We start from the raw sequence: 19808 nt of genomic DNA, 5'->3' as shown, positions 1-19808 counted from the left end.
AGAGTCCTTGACGCTTTGATAATTTCAATTAAATGCATTCCATATAAGTAGGTGTATGTAGAAATCTCTTCACTTAAAATATATGAAATCTATAACAAAAGAAGTTATTATCTATTTATGTTGATCTTACACGCTTAACTTGCATGTTTCTTTTCATTTACGTAAATTTCAGTGTTTGTTATTCCTGAGATATACATACATGTGTTATCGTTTGAATAGAAAATTGATTGGTTTTTATAACAAAAATATGAATGTAAAGATGAATGTAAATTAAATTTTCACCTTTGTACGATAAGGAAGAAGGTACTTATGAAAGAGGAAGAAAATATTTATAAATTTAAAAATGTCTCGATTATAGAATGTTTTATTTGTCAACGAGCTTTCTGCTCATTCTGCTAGACATAAGCATTCACATTTATAGATTCTCAAATAACAATATGTATTACTTATGCTATGATAAAGGAAACTTATTGGTAACCATTTATAAAAATTACGGAAGATGCTGCATTAACTTATGATTATCATCAAATTCTTGGGATGCCTTAGCGTAATTGCCTTAATTCCCTTAACAAAATACATTTTGTAGGAAACGTTATCCAAACTGAACAAAATGAGGCATAGTTCATATAATTTATGTATTTTAACTTTTAATACGATAATAGTTCTTTCATTTAAAACAATTTCTCTACTATTTGATCGTTATTTATAAATTTTTATCAATACCATAAATTTTAAGCACGCTAAGAATGCAGTGAGAATAGGATAAAATAAAATGACATATGAATTTCATAATTTTATTGTTTTCACATTTTTTGATGCGAAAAGTTGATTTTCGAATAAAAATGTACAATATGAATATTTTATTAGTAGAAATTATACTTAATTATAATTGTCATGAACACACAGAAGTATTTAAAATTTTAAATGCTTCGATGATTAATTATTTATCTTTTATTCATTTTCCATCCAATCAATGATACATAATCTCTTTATTCCCATATACTACATTTCTCCGTCGGGTTCATAGGGCTATTTAATGGGCAATTGTAAGCTTCAGCGAAATCTTTAGAATTAGACATCGAAGCAATTACTCTTAACAAACCGGGACGGTGTAGATCGTCTCTTATTTCCTCTTGTAACTTGTCCGGTTTTATCACTTCACACCACAACTGTAAATTTTAGAACGTATAAATTTATTTTTAAGAATATATTTAATTCATGCATTGTTAAATATAATAATAATAAAGTAATAGTGATAGTAATCAGTAAAAGATAAGTTTTTGGAATAACGATTTGACTAACCGATTTACATTATGAATATGTTATTGCTTTTGATAATTTAAAAACACTGATATCGTATAGTTAAAAAAATAAAAAAATTATCTCACGTTAGCAAAGGACAAGAAGAATAGTTGCTCGTTACTCATGTGCTCTAATCCTGGTAGCATAAGGTCTGATTTTCCACATTCTCGTAGTCTTCGTTTATAAGCTTTAAATGCAGAGTTTAAGACCATTGTGTCTGCAATATTTTCATCTGATGTTTGCAGACCATAATTCTATAATTATAAGATAGAGATATATACAAGTATAGTTCTAAAGTAGTTTAGTACAATATATTATATACTTTACATTTATATATATCGTCGTAGTAGAAAATATAACATATAAGACGGAAAGAACTTTATACCTGTGGTGTAGAATCTCCTACTTTCTTCTCCAAAACACCATATCTCGTAAATTGATTTTTGAAGCATTGCGCTGTTTTGTGGTACGCGTCTTTCATTTTACGTGACCAGATCGTGATATCATCATCTTTGTCAAACATACGATCTGCAAGTTATTGGTAATAAATCAGTGCTTTCGTTAACCAAGTTTATGATCAACAATATTTTACAATAATCTACCTATAATACTAAAACCATGATTTATTTGATGACTCACGACTAATTCGATAATACCATAGCTTGTGTACCTACATTAGAGAAATAATACTTTGCAAAGAATTATACGTTGTAATCGATAAAATAGGCAAATATATTAAATGTGCTAACATATAGGTTCTTACCATGGTTGTCTAAAATCAAAGAGTAGCTGTTGAAAATTTGCTGCTGTTATTTCTGCAATAATAAAAATTCCTTACTACGAATATTGTTAGAAAAATATCTTTCTATTTCTTTTACATCGTTAACGACCTCGATTCTTAGCCAGGTTTCGTTTTTTACTTTGTTTTAAAACTTACGAACGCTATTTTGCCATGGCGAGAACATGGTGTTTACTAACAAAGGATTAAAGTTGCCGCTTGTACGTCTGTAAAAAAGTTAATCTTTTGATTAGCTCAAATTCAATGTAAACATAGGTATTTAAAATAATGTATTGTCTTTGTTACGAAAATGCTTACTCTTCAAATGCTTCGGAAGCATCCTTCTCTGAAAATAAAGTTTTTAGATTTCTCCATTTCTTATATCTCATAATGCTTAACACGTTTTCGAAATGCGACTTGCTAGCGCTAACCTAAAGTGTGATTATAAAATTAGTCGAATATGAAGTAAAGATATGAAAATCGAAGATAGGTGTGCACTAAAATTAAAAATAAAAGGTATATTAGACTCTTACGCCTCTGAAGTGTTCTTTCATGACAGTAATATTTCGATATGATTTCGGATACTCGATCTGTTTCTTCGCGTATATTAATTTATCCAAAATAATATCTCCGCCTTCAATGTCCACCCAAGTTGAATTTTTGACTCGATATTCAACTTCTCTTTGGATCTCGTTTACAGTATCTGAAGCCTTTGGTAATCGCACAAAGAATTTTATAAAATTTTTATAACGATATTACACTACATTGTATTAATATCTTATCTTTTACCGCTTGTAGAACTTCTTCTGGTAAATATCGTTTCGCATATTCGTATCCCAAAATATCTACCGCGTTCATTTCCTCGACACAGTAGTTTGTTCTGTAAAAAGAATTTATTTCTTTGTTTTCTAAAATACTTCAACGTAAAAAGAATATTTTAATCGATATAATGCGCTGTTACCTCCTTATGGGTACTTTACCATCCCAATTATAGTATAATTCTCTCATTTTCTTCGTAGTTGCGTGTATCACTTTACTAAGAAAATTCCAATGTATGTAATTCACTGTATAAAGTTTATATTAAATTTGATTAATTATTTATTACTTCATCGTTGTAATAAAATTAGTTGTATTATGAATAGGATATATTCAGGCATACCAATTATTCTACTTGGAGTTCTATCTAATAATTTTGTCAACGCTTTGATATAACCATCGGCCGAAGTTAACACATAATCGTCAGGAATTTGCATACCTCCAGTAGCAAACGCATCTTTTATTTTCGTTATCCAGTCAATCTAGAAAGATTAATGGTACAACTTCAATAAATTTTAATTAAGTTTATTCTCTTTTTAAATAGAATAATCTTCCTTACTTTCCCGTTTTCCGTCCGAGCTTTCAAAGCGTCATATCTGTTTTGGAGTGCTTTAAGTTCAGCGGTCAGCGCTTTCTTATATTTGTGTATGTACTGTACACATTAACGTATATTAATGTTTTAATTATAATATATATATAACGTAATTAAATATAGTAGAAAGCTAAGAATCTGGACGTTCGGAGCGTACTCCGATCTTAAACAAATTTTAGCTTTCTAACTGCAAGATATAATATTCTAAATTTAACATTATCAATGTTAAAGTACATAATACAAATATTAACGAATCGTGGATATTTATGCAAATCCATATTTTCAATATTATTAAAAAGAATTAAAAAGATAGAACCTTGATAGAAAATTGCTTTACCTATCAAATATTATAAAATGTATTTGGATATTTCCTATATATACTTTATGCAATTTTGCACCTTCAAATTTACTCTATCGAAGGTTAAAAGTATATTTTTTCTGTATCTAATACTCTGTAGAAATGTAGACAATTTTAAGAATAAAGAAATAATCATTTTCCGTATCATTCATTCAATGGATTAAGATAAAATGATCGCATTACCGTTAGAAGTCTTATTTGAAATTTAAGCAAGTCGCCAATGTCTTCCAGGAGCCTTTCCCTTGGTATTGAAACGCCTCTTGCTTCAGAAAGCGCTATGCTAACATTTAGTATATACTCTGCGTACATTTTTCTCTTATTTTCCACTTCCATATCTTTTTTATTAGTTTCGTCATAGTTATCGCTATTATCGCTATCGTCGTCATCTCTATTTTCGTTATCGTCATCCTTGTAATCGCCGCTGCCATTTCCACTACTATCTTCGTCATCCCGTTCATAGTCACCGCTCCCATTATCGTCTTCGTCGTCCCATTCATAATCACCACTACCGCTACCACTTGCAGCATTATTGCTATTATCATTCTCTTCATCGTTTTCATCGATTTTACCGCCGCTATTGTATTCTGCTCGATCCGCGCTGATGCCTTCACTTTCATTATCATCGTCGTCAAAGTACAAGTCGTTATTCGTATCCTCCATTCTTTCATGATTCTTTCCACTATTCGTTTCTGTAGGTTTTCCAACGCTGTCAGATTTATATATTAACTCATGTTCCCACGACTTAACAATTCTTTTCAAGTATCGTCTCTTGTTATCAACTTTTGCTTGCATTACGGCCCCTTTCGTTCCTTCTTCTAACTGTATCTCGATGACATGTTTCTTCATTGTCTTGATCTTTTCGCTTATTCTTTCCCCGTGAATCGTACAATTATTAATATTTTTCTTAACGATTTTCTTTTCTAGGACTTCAAATTCGTCGTCTTCTTTAGAGCGTGGCCATTCCTCGCTACCTCGTTCTTGACTTCCTTCTTCGTGGTCGTCTTCTTCGCTGTTAGCCACGTAGATTTCATCGAAATCTAGAAGTCTGTCCACTTTTGCCGATAATCGAGGAGTATCGACCTGAAACATCAAGCAGCGTTGTTCTTCGCAATCGTTACTTTATAGGTGAAGAATCTTGATTGATCTCAATAATGTCTGGACTAAGTATGATTACCGAGTGAGTAGATACTTACAAACAGCCTTGATCTTTTATTGTAGATCAAGTACCTCATGGGAACCTGTACATCATGGAAACTATTTAATCCTGTCAAACGAGCATAGTAATCGTCCACAATTTGCCATTTGTATATTTCTTGATCCCATTCATCTTTCTCCATTATTAATGGCCAGCCACCTGTCCTCCACATTGTAGATACAAGTGGCTGGAGACCAATTCTTTCTATCTCGTCTGTAAATTAATTGTACAATTTAACTTGACGATGATATTTCGCTCCTACTGTTTTATTAAGATATAAAGATTGTGATATAATTTTAAGATTAACATCTAAAATATGTGTAATATAAATTAGGATCGATGATATTAATCAAACAATTTTTACCAAATTATGAATTATATTTCATTAAGAAATACCTGTGTCCAAGCAAGCTTTAAACACCATTTTAGCGAATTTTGTTGCACGCAGATCATCAGGCTTCGCTTCTTCCTCCATAATTTCTAAACAAAAAATGTTAAATTGGAGATATATCGACATTGTTTCGCTACTTTCGTATTTTACGACATTTCGTCTTTGTACGTTTTCAATGGAATATTTGAATAGAAGCAACGAATAGAATATTAAATATATATATAAACAGGTAGACCATGGAAATGTTTAAATTTTTGGCAATCTAACTAAACAGATGAAATTTTGATAGAGATTTGTTTCGACTAATGAATATTATCGTAAATATTCTACTTTGGATATTTTATATATCTTTTCTATATGTACGCAATCTATATGCACACACCAGCAACCATAAGGTAATTAACTTCTTTACACAAGTGAACGATCTTTGTAGAGACGGTACTAATTATAATTATAATCTTAAACGAAAAGAACGAGCAAACCTTTAAGACGGTCATCGACCTTTCTTTCTGCCTTAACTAAGAAATTCCATCGGTTTTCGTCAACAGGAAGTGGATTATGTCTTGGCCAATTGCCACACGAATACTCGTAGAAATCTTCGCATGGATTCACGCTTTGGTTCATACTCTCTCGTAATGACTTCGCTATTAAGTAGCAGACAAATTGAAGCTATTTATTCTCTTATATGGATCCGGTATTTAAAAGATTTCAACAATATAAGATTTGTATATTATTTCGTAGGAAAATCTGTACAGTATGATAAGGAATCTAAGAAATATTTCCTGCTCACCAAGGTACTTGCATTGTTGGGTGAGGCAAAGCGGTCGTTCTTCCTTTAGTTTTGATTCTTCTGTACTTACACTTAGTAACCATCGTAAACCAAAGGATTTATTCAAGATGCCATTGACATCGGCCGCGATCGCAGCCAAAAATACGCTGTAAGATTTATTAAAATCGTATTGAAAAATTACGACGTACGTCATAGATAATTCTACAGTTCATTCGAGCGATAAAAATGTTTTCTATAATTATTACTTACATAATCCATGTGAATTTCATTATAATGTCGTTAATGATATAATGAAAAAGAAAGTAAAAGGAACAGGCGTTACGGACGTATCCTCCGATATCCAAACTTCCGATTTATAAAGTGTAGAATCTACCGCAGTTGGCGATTTTATATTTACAGAAAACGGAAAGACCCTGAGTATGTTGATGATAAGCGCTGATAGTATACATTTTGTATCAATACTGTGTAACATCATCGCCATTCGCGTTACTTTGGCGGTGTAAAGTAATATTTATTGCACGTTAACATTTATTCAGCAAAATAATATGCATTGCACCGTTCATTCTATCATTTTATTCCTTATCTTATTTGGTATTCTATCGAAGAGTTATAGTCATACAATGTTCGAGATATACGAATACAATATACATCGAAAAATTCAAATTCTTTTGCTAAATTTAGATTAACACTGGTGGATCGTCTAAATATAAGCTACATCTCAAAAGAAATAGACAAACTATCATGTTCATCGACATTCGTGATATTATTTTCGTAACGATTAAAAGATACATACCACTTTCTATCTATTAATTAATTAATTCTATTAATTAAATAACATTTTAAATCTAATTTATAGTGCAGTTTTTATTGTCAGTCCTAGTACAGTTCAATCTGAATATCTTGTGACTCAACATCAGGATGCACGATGCGGGTGAAAGAAACGGTAGCATCGCATCGTTAGATGCGGCAGCATCTGAGCGAATGGGCTGCGCAACCTTATTTTTCATCCGTGGACAGGATAACGTGCGCAAGCTGGTTCTAGGATGCGGACCAATCTGAAAATATATTGCACAAATATACGATGTTAACAACGTTGCCGCATAGACGATGGTGGAATAGTTAGCGACTGGATATCCGTGACAGGAGAGAGTACATCTGAACGGTAGCCAGTTACTCGATCACGGATCGCCTCGACGCTGACACGAATAAGTGAAATGAAATTCATTGATCGAACAGCACACGTTTCGAGTGATAATTGATCGAACTTCGACTGACAGCCTGACTCGTGTTCTTTATCTTAGAAAGGCAAAGAACGTCTTCGAAAATGGAGATTCTCCCCGTATTATCTTCTCTTATCTTCCGTATAATTTCGTTCTTTTGAACGATATATCTATGTAATAATCGAGGGTTTAAAAAACAGGTGGTCTGAGCATCGATATCTTTGATTGGAACAAACTGTGAATAAAACCTAATGTACTTTTTCCAACGATACACACAAGCGTAATTTTTGGTTTGAAAATTGATAAGAAAATTCTGCAAACAAATAGATTTTATGTATCGTGTTCGTTATTTATAAAAAATACACTTACGTACCGCTTTCCTATTGAAATAACGACATAATTTTGTGATCTTTCATTCAATTATCTAAACATCAATTATCTAATCACAAGTTAATTACACTTAATCTGGAAATTAACTGTGTCAGGTAAAACAATGAACAAGAATTAACTAATGATTTGTAGAAGTTGAGAAACATGAAATATGATCAATTTCCTTCGTTGAAATAGCAGTGAGACGCGTGATTTAAGCAATAGTTCTTCTCAAGTACGTAATTTGTAAAAGTAATCGGTAGTCTTTTAAATTAATTATATTCACTTCGTTATGTACGAATTAATAATTCATTCAGATGCATCACGTTGGTTATTATTTGCCGATAACGTTTGAGAATTAATAGATTAACGCGTTTAACATAACGTTCCCCGTTTTATAAATGTGAATGTAAAAGTGAGGCAACGCAACGAGAAGAGCGAGTAAAAGGTTTATAATCGCAATCGGTATCGTCGAAGCTAACCACATGTATGGATGAAAGTCTTTGTACGAGAGACGGCCTAAACGGAGCAATTAAAAAGGAATTACTAAGAAATAGACACGAATCTCACAATTTAATATCTTTATAATAAAATGACGCAATTCATAAATCCAATAATCAAATCATAAAACAGTTAAACATCGTAATTACGTCAGCAATATTATTCGCTGTACATCAACTAGTGAAATTACAATCAAAATGAAATTTAGATTTTATTATAACAAAAACATTATCGCGAGGAAGGTAAATTTAATGTTAAAAGTAAATTAATGTTAAATATAAAAAGCTATTATGTATGGAATATATGTTAAAATTATTACATTATTCCATTGATCCATTATCGTCTAAAATAGAGGAGTCCTTTTCTTCTCTAAAAAAATATAATAAACAATCAATTGCCTTTTCTTGGATCAGCTTATTTCAATTATTGTGCGAGTTTGTTATTCTTATATTTGAATATCTTGGTCAGAAAGGCATGAACTTTTCCATACAACCGCAGAATTAAATAATAAATCGATGCTACTGTGGAACTAGGTTTTTGTCTATGCTAACGTAGAACTAGGTTCTTGTCTACGGTAGAACTGACTCAATGCAGCACTTGGTCGCTTGGTGCAGCGTTTCTTCTCGAAGGTCAACTTAATGTTATGAACGTGAATACTTTCTGTTCCTCTCTGCTAGTAAATATTACGATCATACAAACCGGTCTCAACACTCATATACCAAATCCTAGGGAAAACGGTCCGAAAATTGAGCTGTGACTAGTTGTGAAAAGTCAACATGGAAGACAAAAAGGTTCTCGTTCTACGCATGCGTGACATGGTACGAATGTCTCAAATAGAGACAGAGACACTCTATTCATCTCTGTCTGTCTCGCAAGAACGCGGATTTTGTTATCCTTCCATGTTGATTTACACAATTAAACACGACTCAATTTTCGTACAGTTTCCCCTAGCGAGTGTCGAGACCTGTTTATATGATCGTGGTATGTGTAAGTGATTAATTTATGTAGTTTCCGATAGTGATTTGAAAGAAACGGCGATACTTACATAAATATAATCTACTTAATAAATAACAGTAGAACTATTTAATAATAAAACTAAAATAGTAATGTTAAGAGTACTTGATATTTTTTTTTAAGATAATAATTTACCGATAAGGTTATGTTTACGATATATTAAAACAAATTAAAATTTCAAATCATTCTTATGATTCATACCCAAGAATCTTTACATATTATATTGCGCTTAATTTTTTGTAATCCGAGAGTAAAATAAATCTTGAATCGTAAATCTTGTATTACATAAGGAAATAAACGCACGGAAATTTTATTAATACTTTAAGACAATATATGTATGATATTGAACTGGAACACGTAATAATATAATAAAGGTCTTTAAGAACAACTCATCATGTAATATTGAGATATTTACTTGTGATACATAAAGTCTTTCGACATAATCAAGGAAAAAGAAAGTATAAAATTATGTCGACTTTAACGCGCATGCGACTTATGAATGGTGGGGGAATACTACGAGGAAAGATATTCCATATTTTCGATCGAAGAAGTATATCTGCTCCTGCTTTAAAAAAGAACAAAATGGTAAGATTATTATAATAAATTTATAACATTATATATTGCAGAACGTATTATTGTTGTTAATATTTTATGAAAATTAAAATATTTAACCTACAGGAATATGTGCGTGTATCAATTGGAAATTTTATAAATAATCCGCGAACATTAATTTGAAATCTTTATGATAAATTTCGATCTTCTGTTTCATATTATTGAAATTGATGTTTAACTCTGTTTGCAAATTTTTATCGTTTTAAACAAATGAATAATATGTAAAAGCATATATTATTTGTATACTTACACACGAGACATCGTCATTTTTGGGCGTAACAAGTGGTTGAGATCTATTGCATACAAATTGTAATTTTTCATAATTAAAAAGGCAGCAGTTACGAAAAAAATTATTATTAATCAGTTAAAAAGTAAATTTTATATTTATGCAGAAAATTTATTTTTCCGGATTATATACTATTGCGAAATAAGGAGCGATTGAAGCATTGATCTGACATTCCTGTTACTAATATCGTCAGGGAAAACTTTTTGCTTAATTAAAATTGTTTTAAATAGCAATGAATTTTATTAAAAGATTATGTTTATGTAGTTTTGTGATTAAAATTTGAATAAACTTATTACTTGACAAATATATTAAATAGTAATTTAAATTAAACTTAATACATTTTTTAAAAATATATCTTATTTTTAGGGAAAACTTACTCAAGAAGAACGAGAAAAGGATTTAAAACCATTGTTATCTAATGGTTGGTCTGTGCAACAAAATAGGGATGCTATTTATAAGGAATTTTTATTCAAAAACTTTAATCAAGTATGTTTCACTTTAAAAATTAATCTTTTATGATATATATCACTTTATACTATATTTTTAATGTTATAGATAAGTTATATATTTTTTACATATTTATGTTGACAGGCATTTGGTTTTATGACAAAAGTTGCATTGCAAGCAGAAAAAATGGATCATCACCCTGAATGGTTCAATGTTTACAACAAAGTAAACATTACTTTGTCTTCTCATGATGTAAATGGTTTATCACAGAGGGATGTAAAACTTGCATCCTTCATAGACAAGGCTGCTAAAGTGGGAGAAAACTAAATATTAATTTACAGGATAATTTTTAAATAATTACAATGGATGAATGATATGTTTCTATGATAATAATGTTAATAATGTTCTAGAATTTTTTGATGTTATAAAAATTATATTACATACATATAAATGCTGTAGGTATATTTGTTTCATATTTGTTTTATACTATGACTTCTATAAATAAATACATTTTATTTAATTCAAATTACTTGTAGAATTAATTTGTATTCGTTATGCTATCACAATTTATATATTATCTAGAACAATGAAAATGGATTTTTATAACTATTATTTAAATAATGCAATAAATTATTTAAAGACAAATAATTTATTTCTGAATAATTTATGATAAAGAGAATTTCAAAACATCTAAGTTAACATATTCATGATCTAATCAAAATATGTAGTAATTAGGAAACTATTCTAATCAAAATATATAACAAAGGAATTATTCTTCATCAGAGGCAGGTATGGTTCGTGGGGGTGTTTTGCCAATTGCCCAAGCATCTTTCACAGCTCTTGAAACCCCAGGACCATTATTTATGAGTACAAACAGACCACACAGTGTAACTGCTGAGATCATAAGCAATGTAAAGTGCAGAATTTTTGGCACTACAGGTCCAACAACACTAGGACGTGCATAGTCTGTAATAACAGCTTCCAAACCCCTATATAATATGTGTTACAATATAATAAAAACACATTAAATCTATATAAAAATAAAGAAATAAAAATATTCTGCAGTATGCAAAAAATCATATGTGGTGTGATATCAATAATTTTTTAAAATGAATAATTACCAATGTGAGTGCATTACGACTAATACAGACATTATACCATCAAGAATTGGATTTTCTGCTATTAAAGCAGCAGGTATCAAAATTGGTAGTGCTGTTGAAACAACTCTTTCCATGACCCACAAACGTACATGATCACCTGTGGGTGTACTTGCGTTGCGGCTTATTTGTGTACCTAAAGTGGTAGTTGCTGGGAACTAAAACATATTTACAATAAAATATATATCACAGAAAAGAACTTATAACATAAATATTTGAAATAAATGTTATAACACCAATACCTTTGTTAAGCAATTGGTTTTATTGATAGTTGTACCATAATTTAAACATTGTCTAACGTTGGCAAGACTACTAGATGTTCTACCAAATTGAGGTAGTTTGCAAGAATTTGCAAAAAGATTAGATTTTGAAAGTAATTCTGTAAAAATAAAAATGATATGATTTGTATTCTAATTTGGATTGTCTGTATAAAGATTAAATGTTTAATCGAATATTTAGAATATACTAAAAATTATATTAATTTTACATATTCATAAATCACAAGTAATGATCTAATTATCTTATATTATGTATACAGATTTTGTATTTTAGTTTATAATAATACATTATATCAAATAATATCACAATGATTAAAGATATAGAAAAATTTGTTCGATAAGGTTATGTCAATGTCATTCAAAATAGTAAAAATTATATAAATCAAAACAATTTATATATCTTTTCATATTTCAAACCCCACTTACCTAGTTGTTTAACCTTATGAATGATGGTGGGAGATACTACTTTCTTTAAAATCATTTTGTTATTGTAAAATACAAGACTTTTAAATCTGCACTTGTTTGTAGAGAACGGTGAACTATGAACTCCTCTTTAACTTTTTATGACAATTAAATATTACGATTCTAATCTCCTATAAAAGTATGTGTGTATAATTATAGAGATGAATTTTCTGTATCGACTATTTTCACCTCGATTATTTCGTTCGACTTATCGAATGATTGCAACGATTATTTAATTTGATCTGAATATTTTGATTACGTATAATGTAAGTTGACAATAAATAATTTGTAAAGTGAAATGTTTTTATTATAATAAAATGTTTTACAAAAATAATTTCGTTCTCTTATACTTTTACTTCTACATTAAGTTCAGTTGAATACAAACAATTTTATTAGTTTATATTTATTATAAATATATATTAATATATATACTCTTTTTTGTAATAATATCTTTTATAATAATATATATACTCTTTTTTGTAATAATATCTTTTATAATATTTAATTAATCAGAAAATTACAAGATACTTGAAATTATCTGAAAATTGTTCCTGGTTGAGAAACACTGCTTCGAAATACGTGATTTACCAGGTTATAGTCTTGTACTTGCAAATAACAATTCGTTTCTGATATTATACTTATGTTGAATTTTTAAGTGAGAAAATAAAATTTGAGAAAATTTGACAAATAAATTATTAAATGCAATGTCTGAGACAGTAATTAAAAATACCGATTCTGGAAACAACTTGAATCATAATATTAAACAAGAATTTGCACAAGAATGTACGTCTGAAAAATATAAAAAAAATTTTAGAAAAGATAATAAATGGAGCGGTGATTACAGAAAAAATAGAAGATCGTATAACAGTGGTAAGCTTTCAGAAGAAACATATTTTAAATATCATTTTTGCGAAACCAATCCTTTCACGTTTGAAATTTTTTTAAAGGATTCCGAAATAATAATTTTGGCAATAAACCTTTTAAACGTAATTTTAATAATTGGTCGAATTTCCAATCAAATGGAAAAAGAAAGAAATTGAAAGTTGGAAACAGGCTAAAGGAATGCGATGTTGGAATTACAGAGTTTATAGGAAATGATGGATTTTTTGGTGTTATTAAAGAAAGATATACAGATTTTCATGTTAACGAAATTGCTCTTGATGGACAAATCGCTAAATTAACAAATCAAGACATTCCATCAGATGGAGAAGATGACAAAAATTTACAAGACTTAAAAAAGATGGTATCGGATACTCTTTGGAATCAACTACAGAAATTAAAAGAATCAGAAGAATCTACCATGGAAATTGATGTAACGAACATGGATAAGGATCAGCGTAGAGCAATTCATAGAATTGCTACGACAATGAAGAATATTATTAGCCAAACTATAGATAAGGAAAATAAAAAGATCATGATGATTTTACCAAATAAAAATAATAGCAGTGCTGGTATGTTATATCCATTTTCAATCCAATTTGTATTATTATTGATTTATATATGATACATTTTGCCCTCAGGTCGTAAATTCCGGAGAGATAAACGGGTAGATTGGAAAAAGCGAGGAGAATATTGTTACTTTTTGTTACACAAAGTGAATATGGATACAATGGATGCTCTGAATCAATTAGCCATGAATTTACATTTAAGGCCAAATAATTTTAGTTATGCTGGAACAAAGGATCGTAGAGCATGGACTACTCAATGGGTTAGTGTCAGGAAAGTTTTACCCACAGATATATTAAGAGCAGCAAAAAATGTACGTGGAGCATATGTAGGAAACTTTAAATTTGAAACAGAATCTTTGAAACTAGGCATGTTGAATGGTAATTCCTTTAGAATTGCTTTGAGAAACGTCAGCGGAACAGATGAGCAAATTGAAAAAACCATGATTTCTTTGAGAGATCATGGATTTATAAATTACTATGGTCTGCAAAGATTTGGTACTGTAGCTACTATTCCAACTTATGAAATAGGCAAAGCTTTACTTCAAGGTAATTCTCTTAATTTAATTTACACAACAATTTAACTTTTCTAATTTTGTGCAAACTTTGTCTAATATAAGAGTATATATTTTGTATTGTACAAAAAATAGGTAAATGGAACGAAGCGATCAATTTAATTTTGAAGCCTAGAGAAGAAGAACAGGACGAAGACTTGGTAGAAGCTAGAAAAATATATGAAAAAACTAAAGATGCAAGTGCTGCATATAACAGGATTAGAAGATATGATAAAATAGAGGCTACACTTTTAAAGGGTCTTAGTATATCTGGTATTCATAATCCTCAAGGTGCTTTGGATTCAATACCCAGGAATGCTCGCTTAATGTATATTCACGCCTATCAAAGTTTTGTATGGAATTATATGGTATCAAGAAGGATAAAAGAATTTGGAAGAAATCCTATAGTAGGGGATTTAGTATATGGAAAAAATGTAAAACATAATGATAACGAAGGAGAATTTGTTTATGATAATGGAAGCGAACTTGCAACTGAAGGTAATGAAGAACCTATTAAAAAAATAAGTAGACTTGAAAGCGAAATGGATGTAGACGTAAAGATCGAGAAATCTTCTGAAGCATCTGAAGAATTATCAAATACTTTGGTAGAAGAAGTAACAGGTGCTGCAGAATGTTGTCTTAAAATAGACGAGAGTACACAGCAAAGTGGAACTACTAATGAAAAAGATGAAAGCGATGATTCATATAATCTTCCTATGGTAAAAATTCTTGAAGAAGAAGATTTATCAAATTATACTTTGGCAGATGTATTAATGCCTCTAGTTGGCTGGAAAGTTACATACCCACCTTATGCTAAACCATGGTTTGATGAGTTTTTAGCAAAAGATGGATTAACTACTGACCTGAGACAGAAGAATAAGTAAGTTACCAAAAATGAATTTTCGACCTATTATTTTTGTGTTATAATATTTTTTATGTTTTATATCTATTTAATTTTAGAAAATATAATTTGGGAGGTGCCTATAGAAGGATATTGCAAATTCCTTCAAATTTATCTTGGAACATTACGCATTATTCGGAGAAACATAGCGATCTTATTATGTGCGATATGGACGAAATGAGGAGGTCATCAGCTCCAAAAAATGATCCAAGTATAATCTTTCACCGCTATATTTTTCAATTTTTCAGCGTACATTAAGATATTTTTATTTTTTATTAAAAGCTAATAAATATGCGTGAAATTTTCCAATTTTTCAGAGGGGCAATATAAAGCTTTAATAATAGAAATGTCTTTAAAATCTTCTACATATGCAACTATGGCGTTGCGCGAAATTTTAAAATCTGATACTTCGCCGCAAGCACAAGCTGCTCATTCTGCTGCATGTAACATGGAGGTAGAGAATTCAAGCACTTTGAAAGATCTTGCAGAGAGCGAAAATACTAGTATCTGAAGCAATATAAAGCTGTGATAACTTCCTTGTACGATTAAATAAAATATGAAAACCACTATTCCTATTAAAATGTAATTTAAAATATTTGATGACATATAAGTCATTTTGACGTATAAGTTCATTTTACTTCTATCTCATTTCCATATAAACAGATAAAAATGTTTAGTGACAAAGGAATACATTTTATTTTTATCTTAAGTTTCGAGTTTAAAGTTTATCATTTTGTTTCGATTATTTTTACATTTTTCAAATGTGAAGTGATTTCAAAAATGAAATAATATTGTTTTTATTTTTACATATATACACATAATGAAGAACAATAAACTTTGAAATATTCAACATCTGTGTATTTCTTTAAAAATGTATCTCAATTTTATAAACTGAAAGGTGTGGTATCATCTACTTTAAAGCTTAAAATAGGGAGGAAGCATCTTCGAAATCGATCTTTTACGATAATGTTGCGATGTACATAGTATATATAAATCGGGGTATTGTCACGTGTGGTCGATGAAGAAGCGATTTGTAATGATTCCGAGGAGACTTCTATAGCGTTAATATCCTCTCAGGTGACAAACGAGGGAATGACGCTGCAGGACGTCCGGCGTCCCGATGCCATACGACAAATTATCTCACCTCCGCTCTGGTCGAATACCGTGAAAAATCGCCGATATCGTGACGAAGCGTTACTGTTCAAAAACGTATCGTTCTATTGGGATAATTAAGCGTTATTTTAGTTTAATCTCATTATACAGCATCTTCTCATAATAAATATTAACACACGGACGGAATTATTGAAGTTATTAGAAATTTAAAGTTGTTACATTGCAATTAATAAAACACAATGTGAAAATAAATAAAAGTGTTATCGGATTGCAATATGTTACTGTAGTTTAATAAATAAATTGTAAGGCATTGAATATCAATTGATTAATCTTGTAATTATAGATTCAATAATGTAAATGTTTGATTGGAATACATTGTTTTTTTTGAAAATATTTAATGCCAAGAAGGAAGAATTTTAAGCCAGACGTACAATTATGATTGAGCAAATGCTTCAAACGTTAGGAAATATTTCTTGGAATATTTTTTAAACATGCTTATTGTAGGAAATGTGGTTTGTTGCATGACTTTTACTTTACGCGAGAATGCGGTGTCATTCGAACATCTTTGGTACTGGTTGGCACTATAGAATAATAGGAAGCACAATATGGAGTGACAATATGTTATTTAACTATTAACTATATTATAGTATTTCTCCTACGTAGCAAGTTTAAGAGATAGCTTTTATTTTCTCCTCTCAAATAATGCAGATCATGGAAGTACATGTAGAGTATTTAATTCTTAATATCAAAATTCTTGCGATTTTTCGATATCATAAAATAAATTACCAAATCGTTTATTGATAGCAAACAATCGAATAATAAAAAGTTATAGTCACAAAAGACCATCAATTTCTTAAATACTTCATTTTTTGTAAAAGTACGAAAATTAAATTATAATTTATTACATAATTATATATCAAGTTCACTAGAAGATATTTTGAAGTATTTTATATCATCGTGATGCTGTGTATGTAATAAAAAGGTGTATCAAACTCCGCCCCCCTGAAGAAATACCGCCCTCCCGACATGCGCCTTCGTCGCCGCAACCCTCTTTCTCACCTGTAATCGCTTGCATATGTTTGGAGCAGCGACCACCTAATTCGAATTTACCCTTCTTCATGTTTGGATTCTTCGACGAGGTGCGGGAAATTTTATTGTTGGTGTTATACGTGAATTTTTTCCAGATATCGTCGCCCTTAAGAAAGATTTTAAAGAAAGTTTGTAATGTCTGGTAAGAGTGGAATACAATTAAATAAGTAACATTTTTAGATTAGAAACAACTTTAAATTTCTCTACCACGAGAGGAAATTTTTAACACGTCATCTTCGACTTTTAATAAATCTCTTAAAGCGTATCGCGCAAATTAAAATAAGTTTTGCTTTTCATTTTGTTCGATTAATGTTTTGTTATTTTATCGTTGAATGAAACAGTGTGCAGCGTAGCGCAAGATGCGCCGTTAGATTTGAGTTGTCGCAATCCCGAAAGAAAAACGAATTTGTTAAATTCTTCGAAATTTCAAAGATGTTTACCTTGTCAAACGTGTGGCAAAAATTTTGACAGACCTTCCTTGCTCAAAAGGCATTTACGTACCCATACAGGTCAGTGTTAATTTACTTTGTTAATTATATTACAGAAACTCGAATATAGTAATTGGAATTTTAATTTCACTCGGATGAAGTATTCTTACAATTTTATCATAAGTAACATAGATCATAGATTTAGAATTAAGATATTTAACAAATAGACAATTTTTATTGGAATAAAATTAAATTTCAAAGAAATGACAAATTACGCTCATTAATAGGTGAAAAGCCACATGGTTGCGCCGTCTGTGGAAAAATGTTCAGTACAAGCAGCTCCTTGAACACACATGTCAGAATACACACCGGAGAACGGCCACACGAATGTCCAATGTGCGGAAAGCGTTTCACTGCTTCGTCAAATTTGTATTATCATCGAATGACACATTATAAGGTTTCTATTAGTCTTTGATATTTATTAATCTTCGTTTAACCCTTTCAACTATGCATAAAGCGTGGCGAGTAAAATAAGCAAACAAGCGTACTTTTGTTTAATTTGCTGTTGCTTGTTGTAAACGATATCGCAATGTCTAATGTGTAATACTGACAGTAAAATGCAATATGCAGGAAAAACCGCATAAATGCAACGAATGCGGACGTTCTTTTCCAACCCCTGGTGATTTAAGAGCTCATGGGTATTCTCACAGTGGTAACTGGCCGATGCGATGTTCGGTTTGCAATCGAGGATTTTGTAAACCTGGAGCTCTACATCATCACATGCAAGTGCACAGTGGTAATTAATATTAATTAGACATGGCGAAATGTAAGAACTAACAACCGATGGATCTTTGACAGTCTGTGAACGATATCATAGAGTAGGAGTAATTTTTTCTTTTCGAAAATAATAATTTCTCATTTATAAAAATAAATTCACATGCTTTAAAACGTTTGTATGAAGGTATATATGTATTGTAATTGTTCGTCTTTTGGTATCTTTATATCTTAATCGATGCTTCGAGCTTTTATCGAAAGATCAAGTTTGTTATGCTATACTATCTGTGATATCCATTTCATAGAATAAAATAAGAGCTGAATCGTTGATTTCTTTTCAGGAAACAGGCCATATCGTTGTAACATATGCAAGAAACAATTTGCCATGATAAATAATTTACGATCGCACGAGCAGTCTCACGATCTCGATCTGCCAATTCGAAATACCATCGCTAATTCTTCAAACGCAGAAAACGAAATATCGATTAATGCGTTTACTTTTGAGGAAGTAAACAGAAACCATTTACAACTTTCCGCGATTTATTCTTGGACTTCTTGGATACCTTTTCATTATCCCAAGTAATTAAATTAATCGAAGTGTACGATACGTTGAACACATAGTATAAATATAGGCTGTAAGCAAATCTTATCTGTGTAATAAATCAAACGAGCACATCTACGTATGCCCGAAATTAGATCGTCACCGATTATTATTATCGTTATTAATTTCGATTTGCCCTCAACGTAACGTTTATCTTTTAATAAGCTGGCTTTACGATAATTATAATTAGACTACGAATTTGTACGCGTTCGTGGGAAATTTCAAGCTGCAAAAGATGCGCAAAGTGCACCTGATATACGAAATTCTATAAAATATCCAAAGTATAATTCTCGTTATAATATTTCGTATGTTAAACAATTTTCTACGCTTCGCCT

The 19808-nt window shown here is 30.5% G+C and overlaps 5 protein-coding genes across 6 annotated transcripts; 3 read left to right on the top strand and 2 right to left on the bottom strand.

Moving 5' to 3' along the window:
• Nucleotides 1–933: 933 nt before the first annotated feature.
• LOC117163468 (membrane metallo-endopeptidase-like 1) lies at nt 934–8886 on the bottom strand. Of its 2 annotated transcripts, XM_033345774.2 has the most exons (19): nt 8632–8886; nt 6472–7277; nt 6223–6368; nt 5915–6076; nt 5438–5521; nt 5040–5254; nt 4030–4926; nt 3456–3548; nt 3240–3378; nt 3042–3144; nt 2870–2960; nt 2614–2790; nt 2399–2511; nt 2240–2307; nt 2066–2117; nt 1905–1972; nt 1688–1830; nt 1389–1556; nt 934–1169 (listed from the first exon to the last, which is right to left on the bottom strand). In XM_033345774.2, exons 2-19 carry the CDS (start codon nt 6489–6491, stop codon nt 990–992), a joined length of 2919 nt encoding a protein of 972 aa, XP_033201665.2. In that variant the 5' UTR covers nt 6492–7277; nt 8632–8886; the 3' UTR covers nt 934–989. The 2 variants fall into 2 exon arrangements, 1 of the variants encoding a protein (XP_033201665.2); XR_013059422.1 differs by lacking the exons at nt 934–1169; nt 1389–1556; nt 8632–8886 and having other exon boundaries at nt 1751–1830; nt 1905–1991; nt 6472–7615.
• Nucleotides 8887–9291: 405 nt separating this feature from the next.
• Pcd (pterin-4a-carbinolamine dehydratase) lies at nt 9292–11197 on the top strand. Its single transcript, XM_033345680.2, has 3 exons — nt 9292–9911; nt 10591–10710; nt 10816–11197. Exons 1-3 carry the CDS (start codon nt 9795–9797, stop codon nt 10996–10998), a joined length of 420 nt encoding a protein of 139 aa, XP_033201571.2. The 5' UTR covers nt 9292–9794; the 3' UTR covers nt 10999–11197.
• A 104-nt stretch (nt 11198–11301) lies between these two features.
• SdhD (succinate dehydrogenase, subunit D) lies at nt 11302–12745 on the bottom strand. Its single transcript, XM_033345679.2, has 4 exons — nt 12533–12745; nt 12071–12207; nt 11793–11986; nt 11302–11660 (listed from the first exon to the last, which is right to left on the bottom strand). Exons 1-4 carry the CDS (start codon nt 12585–12587, stop codon nt 11441–11443), a joined length of 606 nt encoding a protein of 201 aa, XP_033201570.1. The 5' UTR covers nt 12588–12745; the 3' UTR covers nt 11302–11440.
• Nucleotides 12746–13128: 383 nt separating this feature from the next.
• Pus7 (pseudouridine synthase 7) lies at nt 13129–16318 on the top strand. Its single transcript, XM_033345677.2, has 6 exons — nt 13129–13438; nt 13516–14019; nt 14089–14562; nt 14664–15447; nt 15528–15679; nt 15786–16318. Exons 1-6 carry the CDS (start codon nt 13273–13275, stop codon nt 15977–15979), a joined length of 2274 nt encoding a protein of 757 aa, XP_033201568.2. The 5' UTR covers nt 13129–13272; the 3' UTR covers nt 15980–16318.
• Nucleotides 16319–17805: 1487 nt separating this feature from the next.
• Nucleotides 17806–19455, top strand: LOC117163479 (uncharacterized). The gene is made up of 5 exons (XM_076622277.1): nt 17806–17812; nt 18012–18179; nt 18386–18555; nt 18729–18891; nt 19214–19455. Exons 1-5 carry the CDS (start codon nt 17806–17808, stop codon nt 19453–19455), a joined length of 750 nt encoding a protein of 249 aa, XP_076478392.1.
• The last annotated feature ends 353 nt before the right edge of the window (nt 19456–19808 follow it).

Source organism: Bombus vancouverensis, chromosome 10 (genome assembly GCF_051014615.1).
Source record: "Bombus vancouverensis nearcticus chromosome 10, iyBomVanc1_principal, whole genome shotgun sequence".
Classification (NCBI taxonomy): Eukaryota; Metazoa; Arthropoda; class Insecta; order Hymenoptera; family Apidae; genus Bombus; species Bombus vancouverensis.
The sequence above is the reverse complement of the archived record's forward strand: the minus strand, read 5'-3'. Positions and strand labels throughout refer to the sequence as shown.